Source organism: Furipterus horrens, unplaced genomic scaffold (genome assembly GCF_987537825.1).
Source record: "Furipterus horrens unplaced genomic scaffold, mFurHor1.1.pri manual_scaffold_2, whole genome shotgun sequence".
Classification (NCBI taxonomy): Eukaryota; Metazoa; Chordata; class Mammalia; order Chiroptera; family Furipteridae; genus Furipterus; species Furipterus horrens.
This window is the reverse complement of record NW_028327172.1, coordinates 2,870,100-2,881,186: the sequence shown is the minus strand read 5'-3', so window position 1 is coordinate 2,881,186 and position 11,087 is coordinate 2,870,100. Positions and strand designations below refer to the sequence as shown.

Genomic DNA, 11,087 nt, shown 5'->3' with positions numbered 1-11,087 from the left:
CCCATTGCGTGTGGCCTGCCCGCCCTCCTAGTTGTCCCCCTCTGCAAAGCCACCTCCACCCCACCCCCAAATCCCAAGGGACCCACTCCGGGAGAACAGCCGCCCCCCCCCCCCGCACCCCTCTTCCCCGGCGGGGAGAAAGGCGGCCTCGGGGCGATTTGCATTTCTATGAAAAAACGGGCTTCGGGGCAACTCCGCCGCGGGACTCTGCCCCTCGCCGCTCCCCGGCGCTCCGCGCCCGCGCCCCCTCCCCCTGAGCCCGCCCCCGCCCCCTCCCATTCTCTGCCTGTCTTTGATCTGTGTGGACAACAGTAACGTCACGGGGACTACAGGGAAGTTTTGTTGGAAGTTGCAAAGTCCTGGAGCCTCCAGAGGGCTGTCGGCGCAGTAGCAGCGAGCAGCAGCGTCCGCGCGCTCCGGCAAGGGCCAGAGGAGCTCGGGGGAGCGCGGGGCGCAGCAGCTAGAGACAAGCGAGGAGCGAGCCCCCGAGCCACCACCCGCCCCCGGCCGACCAGCGGAGCCCCAGCCATGGCGCACCAGCTCCTGTGCTGCGAGGCGGAGACCATCCGCCGGGCGTACCCGGATGCCAACCTTCTCAACGACCGGGTGCTCCGGGCCATGCTCAAGGCGGAGGAGACCTGCGCGCCCTCCGTGTCCTACTTCAAGTGTGTGCAGAAAGAGATCCTGCCGTCCATGCGCAAAATCGTGGCCACCTGGATGCTGGAGGTGCGGGGCTTCGGGCAGCGGCGCTCTTAAGGCTTTCCTGCGATTTGTTGCCCAAACTCACATTCCTTTGCCCCTCGTCTTCCCTTTTTCCCACCCTAATTTCGAAGTTTTCTGGGGTTGCTAGGCATCGTATTTTCAAAATATATAGATGTTGTGGGTGTTTTTTGAACGAGGAGGGGGTGGGGGCGTTAGAAATTCCCTTTCCTGGGGGGGGGTGGGGGGGGCTGGGGAGGGGTCCTTTGGGGAAAGCCAGTGCCAGACGCACCCCCACTGGCTCGAGGGTGCGGGCCGGTAGGCTGGGCGCCCTTTGTGGCCCCCGCCTGCGCCCGAGCCCCGCTGCGCCGCCTCTGCCGGCCGCGAGCCACCAGCTCCAGGGGGAGGGGGCATACATTTGATTTTTAAATTAATATCCATGGACACGTATGCAAGGGCCGCTCGTGCCAGTATTATGCGCCATCTTTGTTCTTTTATTGCAAAGCAAAAGTGTTTATTAATAATTGGGGGCAGGGTGGAGGCGGGGAGCGGCCGGCGAGGCTCTGGGGCCGCGGCGAGGGGCCGCGCGGATGCCGGGAACCAGCAGGAGGGGCGCGGAGACCGAGCGCGGGTTTTTTCTGGGGGGCACCCCCGTTGGGGAGGGGGCCCTTTGTTCACCCAGTGAGTCCCGGGGCGCTCTGCATGGCCAGCCCGGGCCGGAAAGCATGCCGGGCTGCAAGGTCGCGTGGCCCCCAAGACACTGGGTGTTGACCCTCATCTTGCAGGGGTCTCAGCTTGAGGGACCTGTCTGGAGCGAGCAGGAGCCTCGGGTCACATTTCAGGCTTTCATTGGGCGCCTGGGGGACCCGCAAGTATTTTTAAATCATTTTTGAAAGTGCAGCGTGGTGCCCTTGCCAGAGGGAAACGGCGCTCGCGCCCAGGGCGTAGGGGGGGCCCTGAATTTGAATTCCTGGGGATCTCCCCGGAGCCTGCAACGAGCCCCTGACCCCCGGCTAGGGTAAAGGGCCGCCCGGCGGTCATTTTCAGGTTTTTTTTATATACCCAATTATTTTTTAAATATTTTTAAATATTTTTTGAAAAGATGACGTCTGGGGAAATGCGGCGCGGCGGCCTGGGACGCCACCTTTGTGTCTCGCAGGCGCTGCGAGCGCGGCGCCTAGCCCTGCGGCCCCATTTGGTACGACCCTGGTCTAGGCGGGCCCCCTAGCACCCACCCGGACAGGGGTCTCCGGGTCCCGCAGCCCGCGCGCAGCGCACGCCGCCCAACCGTGCCCGCTCCTGCCGGGCCAGCCTCCCGGGGACTTTCCCTTTCAGTTTCGGGGTGGGTGGGTATTACGGACATTCAGGGGAGGGGGCGCATCACTAAAAGCTTCTGCCGCCCCCTGCCTGACCCTCCGCGCGCTCGCTCGGAGACCCGAGGTCGGGGCGCGAGCGGGGTGGGGGGCGCGGGTCCTAGGGAGGGGGCCCTGCAGAGGCGGTCACGGCCCCGGTGCCCCGGCAGGTCTGCGAGGAGCAGAAGTGCGAAGAGGAGGTCTTCCCGCTGGCCATGAACTACCTGGACCGCTTCCTGTCTCTGGAGCCCATGAAGAAGAGCCGCCTGCAGCTGCTGGGGGCCACCTGCATGTTCGTGGCCTCGAAGATGAAGGAGACCATCCCCCTGACCGCGGAGAAGTTGTGCATCTACACTGACAACTCTGTCCGCCCCGACGAGCTGCTGGTAACACCCCTGCCCATCGACATCCCGCTAGCCAAAGAACCCCGGGGTGGGTTGGCATAAGGGCGGGACCCGCGTCGCCCCCGATCGCGGCCACCCCATCTCGCTTTTGCTCCGACTCGCACCGCGTCTGCGCCCGTAGCGCGGCCGAAAAGTTGGCGGCGCGCGCCCTCTAGCGACGGAGGCGCGCTACGGACACAGCCCGCCGGGCCCTCCAGGTGCGGGAGGGCTCTTTTCTCCACCTGTGAACCGTCGCCTGAATTATGCGCGGGGGCCTTTGCGCGCGCACTTCCGCTTTTTCGGCCTGGGATCCCACGCTGTCCCCCACTTCCTGGACCCCCGGCGTCGCCGTCCCTTCTCTCCAGGCCCCCGTCCCACTCGCCCCCCGCCCCCCGTGAGCTCCCTGCCCCTCCCTTCATGCCTGTCCACCCGGTTTCCGCAGCAAATGGAGCTGCTGCTCGTGAACAAGCTCAAATGGAACCTGGCGGCTGTGACCCCGCACGACTTCATCGAGCACTTCCTCTCCAAGATGCCGGTGGCCGCGGAGAGCAAACAGATCATCCGCAAACACGCGCAGACCTTCGTCGCCCTTTGTGCCACAGGTAGGGCGGCCTCCCCGGGTGCCCCTGGTGGCGCTCCCTGCCCTCTGCCTCAGTGTCCCCTCCTGTTCCCCGAAGCGTTCCTCTCCCCCCTGTGGTGTTGAGCAGAGGGCTTGGGCTGTCATTGTACTCCGGGGGGAGGGGGGTTGTCCTCTGGGGTCAGTGGCACGTCCGCCTGTGTCCAGCCGCCTTGGCTTCTGCTCCCCACGCCAGCCAGGGGCCACTCCATGCCTAAAGGGGTTTGCCTTGGCCGCCAGGCTGGCCTCTCCCCTCCCCTTCCAGTCCTTCCCTGTGGCTTCAAGGAGCCTGGGCTTTGGGCCCCTTCCTGGCCTCTCCCAGGCTGGGCCACCTGCCAGGGGCGCCTACAGGGGTGGGGAGCCCGGGCCGGCAGAGCCTGAACCACGTGCTCTGGGCGGCCACCAGAGGAGCCGGCTGCCTGAGGCCCTGCTTGGGGAAGCTCAGCTGAGACTTGGGAGGGGCTTCGCAGCAGCCTGCTGCCATGGTTGGCGGCGGGGGGGGGGGGGGGCTGCCCCTGGCACAGCTCCGGATGGTCCCTGCAGGCCTCTCCCGGCCCGGCCCTGGCCCCAGCCCCTAGCAGCAGCCAGCCTTTCAAAACCTGGGCAGACACACACACACTCACACTGAGGCCCCCAGCGTGCCCCAGCCCCACTCCTGACCTCCTGTGCCTTCTTTCTGGCCCCCCCGGAGACCGGTGCCCCCACCCCGCCCAGCTCTGCCTGGGCCACCTCTGCGCCTGCTCGGGCCTCAGCTGACACATGTTTGGGGCTTACTCTGGGCCACCGGAGGGCCACACTTATCAAACCGGAGGCCGGCCTCTGGCGTCTGCCCCCTCCCGGGGGGCAGAGCCCCAGCCTGGAATCTCTGTGCACCCTCCTGGCGGCGGTGTGTGCTGGCGGCGGCTGTTTCTGGGTTAGGCGGGAGTTGGGGCGATTCTTGCTGCCTCTCCCGCCTCCTCCAAGTCCTTCCAAGTGAGGCGTGGGGGGACAGATGGAGAAGCCAAGGACATTGCTGGCCTGCGTGGATCTGGGGGTGGGGCGCCTCACAGAGGCCGTCCCCTCTGGCTGGGGCGCCTCCGAGGAAAGAGGCCTCCAGAGACTTGCAGACAGCCTTTTATGGAGCTGAACGCTGTTTGGAAAAACAGCCGTTTCCTGGAGATCATTCGAAGCGTGCTTCTTGCACGCCCTCCCCCCAGGATGGCTGAGGAGGCCTGGAGCTGCCCCTCACCCGAGCCCCCGAGGAAGTGGGGCCCCGGCCGCGGGTGCTGGCAGCGAGGCACGCAGGCCCAGTGCACACGCTGCGCCCTGGCTCTGGTCCGGCTCTCACGCCTCTGTGGTCGGGGCGTGAGCATGAGGCCCAGCAGGCACCCCGGCCTTCTGCCCAGATTCCTCGGCCCACCTAGGGTGACCCAGCTTTTTGCACACGTTAACTCCAGGGTGGTGGGGGCCCCCTGGGAGACCTCCGGCCAGAGGAGGGGCGCAGCAGCTCCCGCCAGGTCCCAGTCCGGATCACACCCGCACAGTTTGGAGAGAACTGAGACGCAGCCGTGCCCATGGCACCAAGGGACCTCTCACCAGACAAGAGTGACGTCACTGAAGCTCAAACACAAACCAGTTACATGACATGCGGGCATGAACGAGGGCCCTGTTGAGAGGTGCTGTGAGGGGGCTCTGCTCTCCCTGCGCCCCAGAGCCCGGGCACATGTGCCTGCGTCACCCGCCCGGCGCAGGGAACGGGTACACCCGTGTCCACCGGCGCCTCGCCTTGTCTGTGGCAGCTGGCTCCAGGCTGAGGTCGCCCGGCTGCCCCATGAATAAGTGGCGTCCCCACACTGATAATTCCTTGTCAGGCGCAACGAAAAGGCAGGTCCCAGACGCCACTGGTGCCACCTAAGCATCCTTGGTGGCTCTCCCTCCTTTCCGTGGCAGGTCCCACCCGCCATGAGCTCGGGGAGGCGGGAGGGGCCGCTCCCCCACCAGGTGGACGGTTCTACGGGTCCAGGAGGGAGCGTGCTAACCCCCGGGGGCAGACAATGTGCCAGAAGGCCCCTGATTCGGGGGCGGCACAGGGACTCCCACACTTCCTCGGCCAGATCCCACGAGGGAACGCCCTGGCCGGCCACTGGGCGGCTGGGACAGGCCCTGATAGGCACCCAGGCCACGGGGATCCTGCAGGGTGCGCCCACTCACGGCCCCCTTGCCTCTCCCTCTGCTGCAGACGTGAAGTTCATTTCCAACCCGCCCTCCATGGTGGCTGCGGGGAGCGTGGCGGCTGCGGTGCAAGGCCTGCACCTGGGAAGCTCCAACAGCTTCCTGTCCTATCTCCGCCTCACGCGGTTCCTCTCCAAAGTGATCAAGTGTGACCCGGTAAGTGGTCCCCGCCGCTCCTGTGCTGGATGGGCAGGGGTCCCGGAGGTGATGGGATCTGGGGTCATGTGGGGGGTGAACAAACAGGCGCCTGAGTTTAGAGCGCGGGACCAGCAGGGACCAGCAGTGTCACGCACCGCTCCTGGGGGCTCCTTGGGAAGAAGTGCCTCCTGGGACTCGCAGGAGGGCCAGGGCGAGGGCCCGGGGCAGGCCCAGCGTGGGTGGCCTAACAGATGCTTTAAAGGGGCTCCTGCGGGGTACGGGGAGACATGAGTGCTGTGGGACAGACAGCCTTGTTTTGGATGGCCCTTGAGACACTGCCACCACTTCACCCCCAAGTTGCTGCTCTCCGTAAAGGATTAAAAGAGCAACTACTAGCGTTGGTGCCATTCACCAACTGCCACCAGCATCAGCAGCCTGCTCCTGGGGACACGTGACCGCCTTGCTCCCACCCAGCATTTGGGAGGCTTGTGACCCCGGCCAGGTGCCACCTTGCCTGCACCATCAGGGACGGAGGGTATGGTGTGAGACAGATGGCTGCCAGCCTGCATGTCCCTGGAGGACACGTCCTTGTCCATGCACGTGGGAGGCACCCAGAGGAGCAGCCCCTGTCGCTCATGGGCATGCTCACTAGGAACGTCACAGACAGCACTGCCCACAGGGCGGGAGAGGGCTGGTCACCCCTATTTAAATAGAGGCCGTTGTACTGAGATCTGAAACAAAACACCTCCCTGCTGACGGACAGGGAAGAGATCAGGTGAGGAGGAAATCTGTCGGTCTGCTGACCCGCTGACAGAAACCCCTCGCCAGCCGGGGTGGGGGTCATCTGCTCTTCTCCAGAGGGACCGATGTCAGCTCTTCACGAGGTGGAGCTGGGAGGAGGAGATGGGGCCTTGGCAGCCAACGGGGGGCCCTCCCTTCGCCCCTCTGCTCTCTGTCCTCCATGCAGCCCCCCACATGCCAAGTTACCAGGGGCAAGCTGACCACCATGCCTCACTGCTGACTGCCCCGGCGGGTGGGTGGGAGCGGCAGGCCCAGGGGTGGAGCTGGGGGGCGCGGGCGTGGGCGTGGGCATGGGGGTCAGCCTGAGGCGGCTCCACCCCAGACCGGGGCCTGTCCTCATCAGTCCCATGGGGCTCCTTGCACCACCCTGCCTTCTGACCTGCAGTGGCAAGGATCCTGCAGAGGGGGAGACCACAGGAGTCACTCGAGCTGTTCGGCCTGGCCCACTTCTGGGCTGCAAACCCCCGGCCGGGCCATGGCGGAACCCCAGGGGTTCCTGGGGGAAATTCCCGACTCTAGAGCAGAAGCCCAAGAGTGGCAGCTGAGGAGCTGGAGCGGGCAGCCCTGACCCTGGAGCATGGGGTCACCCGGCTGTGAGTGGCAGTTCCAGCAGCCGGAACACTTGTCCCTGGGAGACCAGGAGCAGCTCCAGGCCCCGTGATCCCTCTGCCCCACTGAAAATGCGAGCGGTGTCCACGGGAGGGCGTCAGCCAGGACGCAGGCTGAGCAGGAGAGAGGGTCCCAGTACCGCCCCCCCCCCACCCGTCGCCCCGGGCCACCCAGCACTCCTTCCCAGTCACGCACAGCTTAATGCCTTTGACAGCCGTTGGTCACGAAAGGCGGGTCCGCCGCGGGGCTGACACAGCGGCAGAGGTTAAGTCCCAAAGGGCAGGGCTCAGAGGGCCTCCCTGCCCTGGATCAAGTGGCTGGTTTGCCGGGGACAGTGGCGGGCCGGTGGGAACGGTGGGGCCGGAGGTCAGAGCCCCGCAGAGGAGCTCCAGCGAGAGGCCTCCTCCTGGGACACAGGGACAGGCGGGGCGGTGAGGGGCGCAGGACGGGTGCGTCTGGGACCCCGGAGGATGGCCAGCAGCCCTGTGCTCTCCAGTCCCGGTGGGGCCATCCCTGCGTGGTGGGTGTGAGGGTGTGCAGGTCCGTCACGGGTTTGGGGGGGCGGCTCCCGGTGGTGGGGGCAGGGGCGCCCTCTGAGCCCCCGTCTCCCTGTCTCCCAGGACTGCCTCCGGGCCTGCCAGGAGCAGATCGAAGCCCTGCTGGAGTCCAGCCTCCGCCAGGCCCAGCAGCAGGGCCTGGCCCCCAAGGCTGCCGAGGAGGAGGAGGAGGAGGAGGAGGAGGAGGTGGACCTCCTGGCCTGCACGCCCACCGACGTGCGGGACGTGAACATTTGAGGGTGCTGCCCTGCCCGCTCCTCCCCAGGACAGGTGGCGGCCGGAAGGGGGAGCTTCCTTCTCCTTCTGTTGGTTTCTTCCTTTGCTCTTTCTCTCTTCCGTCTCTGACTTTCAGTGAAAAAACAAAGTACCCCAAAACTGCCTTTAAAAAGAAAAAAAAAAATAGTATTTGCATAACCCTGAGCTGGGAGTGGGGAGGGTCGTGCTACCAAATAGAGGATGTTAGACCCCATAATCGACTAGCTTTTCTGAGAGTGTGCGTGGCTGTGCTGTGAGGTCAGGCACTGACACGGGGAGGCCGTCGCAGGGGAGGCTCAGACCTGGCTCTCCTCCGTGTTTCACGCGTAGAAACGTCCTAGAAGAAGTAGAAGAGTTCAGCGCACCATTTTAAAGTAGAAGAGTGTGTTTAGGTAGAGAAGTGTATTCTTGTGCTTTTCCTAAGGAGCACGGCTCTCCGGCGGTTGTAGGCATCCTGTCCCTTGCTTGCTCATGCATGTAGTCACTTTATAAGTCATTTGTGCGTGTTTATTTTATTCGTAGGTAGGCGTGTAACTTTCCCCATCTCCACGCTGATGGAGCCCGTCGGGGGGCGTGGTGAGGTTCAGCGTCACCTGGCGCTAACCCTCTTCCTGCCTGTGGACCGACCGCCTGCACGGGGGTCGGGCACCGGCCTCCCCCCTCCTCCTCCCTTCCCCCTCCCCCACGCCTCGAGTACGCTTTTAGAGAGAAGCCGCAATAGTAGCATCATAGAGTCTTATTTTTATAATCCTCCTAGTGTTCGTAGTTACCCGTCTAGGAGATGATGCTGGGTTCTCGGCCACCGCGCCTGCAGCCTGCTCACGTCCGGGTGAAATCTGCAGCTTTCTCGTCCTTCCTTCTGTGCTGGAGATCATTCCGTTTCAAAGCACTTCGGTCTGGTAGTTCTCGGGAAGGTCTTGTGTTCACGTTGTGGGTGGAGGGGGGGTGGTTTCTGAATGGAATGGTTTGCGACATTCACGGGCCTGCGTGGCGGCAGGAGCGCAGGGCCGGCGCGTGTCCCCGCGGGGTGTGAAGCGGGTGCTTGGAAGGCGAGGGGCCGGTCAAGGAAAGTGCGCATTCTCCCGTTGCCAGGATACGGTCTTTCTTTTCTGTAGGGAAGCCGAAGGGGAGGAATCCTCTGGTGCCGACAGGTGTCTGAAAGTAGGAGCCCTAAAAGGTGTGCCTAGAGGACGTGTAGTTGAAGGCTTAGGAAGGTTTTAAACACTAAAATATATAATTTATAGTTAAGGCTAAAAAATATTTATTACAGAGGATGTGCGTGAGGCCAGTATGACTGATGAGGCAATGCAGTCCCCCCTTGATTTAAACACGCGTGCCTGCCGCCTTTCATGGGGCAGGGGGACTACCGTTTAGAAAATGAGGTCCTTTCATGGGAGAGGGGGAGATCCCCGGAGAAAACCCAGGCCCAGGGACTTGGCCTGGGCGGTGTTGCCTGAAGTGATCCAATCCGAGAGGCTCCGAGAGTTCCCGGAAAAAGAGGGTGTTCAAATCAAGCTCAGTTCCAGCACATTCTATCCCTCCTTCAAAAACATGTTAGCGACCAGTAGGCTGCGCACATCTTGACTCTGCACCGTGGATCATCACCGAGCAGGGAGTGTGGAAGGGGACGGGTGTGGTGAGGCCAACCCTGGGAGGGGCTGCGAGGGACAGGGGAGGGGAGGCGGGCAGGGACGCGGAGGGACAGGCTGCGGCTCCGTTTCTTGTTTTTCTCATTCATTCGCTGCTACCGGTGACTTCCCAACGGTTTGGAAACAGATTCACAACGCTTGTCTGTATCTTTTTCACGTTGTTTTGCTGCTATTGGACGATCAGTTTTTTTGTTTTACAATGTCATGTACTGCCGTGTGCTAGTTTTAATTTTCTTGTAGAAAAGAAATGTATTACGGATGCCTTTTTTTTTTTTATGTGATCAATTTTGACTTAATGTGATTACTGCTCTATTCCAAAAAGGTTCCTGTTCACAATACCTCATGCTTCACTCGGTCGTGGGTCGACCAGCAGTCAGGCTCTAGCTGGCCCACGGCCTCCTGCTTCGGCAAACAGACGCGCGGGCGAGACCCCTAGACGGGCCTGGTGGGGATGGGTTCTGGCCACGGGCGGGGCTGCTGGCCTCCGGGCGTCTCTGAGGACCAGCCTGTCCTGCCGGACTCTCCACCCGACCTGGCATTGACCATCCTGGTAGTTCTTACAGCCGTATAGTTCTTGCGTATAGCTATGAAAGTTGCATTATTATTATTATTATTATTATTATTATTATTATTGTAACAAGTGTGTCTTAACGTGCCACGGTGGTGCTGTGTGCCCTGGGACTTGGTCACAGGCTTCTGGAGTCGCTGGGTTTCAGCTGTGTTGGGTCTGTTATGGATGCGTGTTCTGTCTGTTCTGTTCACGGCCGCGTGATGCTCTTTTAAAGAGGACGCAGATCTCACTGAAGCCAGCCCCCAGTGCCGCGTGCCCGCGACACCTAGCACGCTGCCAAACCAAAAGGATCTGCGCCCTTGGCGGCCCTGCCCAGTGGGGTGGCCATGTGCTCGGAGGCCCGCCCTGCCCGCAGGGTCCCTGCCTCTGCTTACCTCAACCATTCTGGCTGCGGCATCTGTGTCTGAACCAAATTGGGTACTGGAGGGACAGTCAGTACTAGTGGGGGGGGGGTGGCGAACATCTTGTGCTCAGAGGCCAGGGGCGGGGCCGGAGCACAGGGGTGTCCATCCTGTGGCCAGCAAATCTGTGAGGCTCTCTGGCGGGTGGGCACTTGGGTCTGTGTGTTTTGGGTTGCACACTGCGGCATTTCTCAGCACGGACATGTAACTGGCACGTCACGTTTCCAGCAGAAAACAAGACAAACGTGGAAACTTTAGAAATAAAATTGGTAAAACCCCAGCGTGGTGTCGGCCTGTTTCCTGGGGCAGGCGGGGAGCCAGGGGCATGGGGCCTGGGCTGGGGGTCACAGGCAGGAAGGGTGTTCGGATCCTGTGTTGGGGGGCTGTCCTGTGCACTCTGGGGTGTTCAGCTGTATCCTTCACCTCTGCCCACCAGACGACAGGGCATCCCCAGGTGTGACGTTGCCAAGTGTCCCGGGCGGCCCCGGAGTGCGGTGCTCCCAGCAGACGGGCCGGCGCGCTTGGGCCCCGAGAAGACCAGGACATGAAGGACCAGGCTCCAGCCAGCTAAGGACAGCGCTGACCCAGGCGCCAGCGGTCAGAACCCCCAGCCCTCAGCCCACGTCTGGTGAGCTCGCCCTCCCAGGCTGTTTGCAGATGGGAAGATAAATCAGGCCCCCAGGACCGCCCTGCTCTCGGTGAATCATGGTCCCAAGGCCCTGAGCGCGTGGAAAGCAGAGTATGTGTCTGGGCTGGTCTCTGGTCGCCATTCACACGTGACCGGGGAGGCCTGAGAGGCCCCTGTGACACCCACCTGTGGGTTCAGGTGCACAGCACCCGCCTGT

General features: G+C 62.9%; 1 protein-coding gene across 1 annotated transcript; it reads left to right on the top strand.

Moving 5' to 3' along the window:
- Nucleotides 1-288: 288 nt before the first annotated feature.
- Nucleotides 289-10,522, top strand: CCND1 (cyclin D1). Its single transcript, XM_090257311.1, has 5 exons — nt 289-726; nt 2,222-2,437; nt 2,877-3,036; nt 5,269-5,417; nt 7,430-10,522. The coding sequence occupies exons 1-5, from the start codon at nt 529-531 to the stop codon at nt 7,601-7,603; spliced, it is 897 nt and encodes a 298-aa protein (XP_090113437.1). The 5' UTR covers nt 289-528; the 3' UTR covers nt 7,604-10,522.
- Nucleotides 10,523-11,087: the final 565 nt, after the last annotated feature.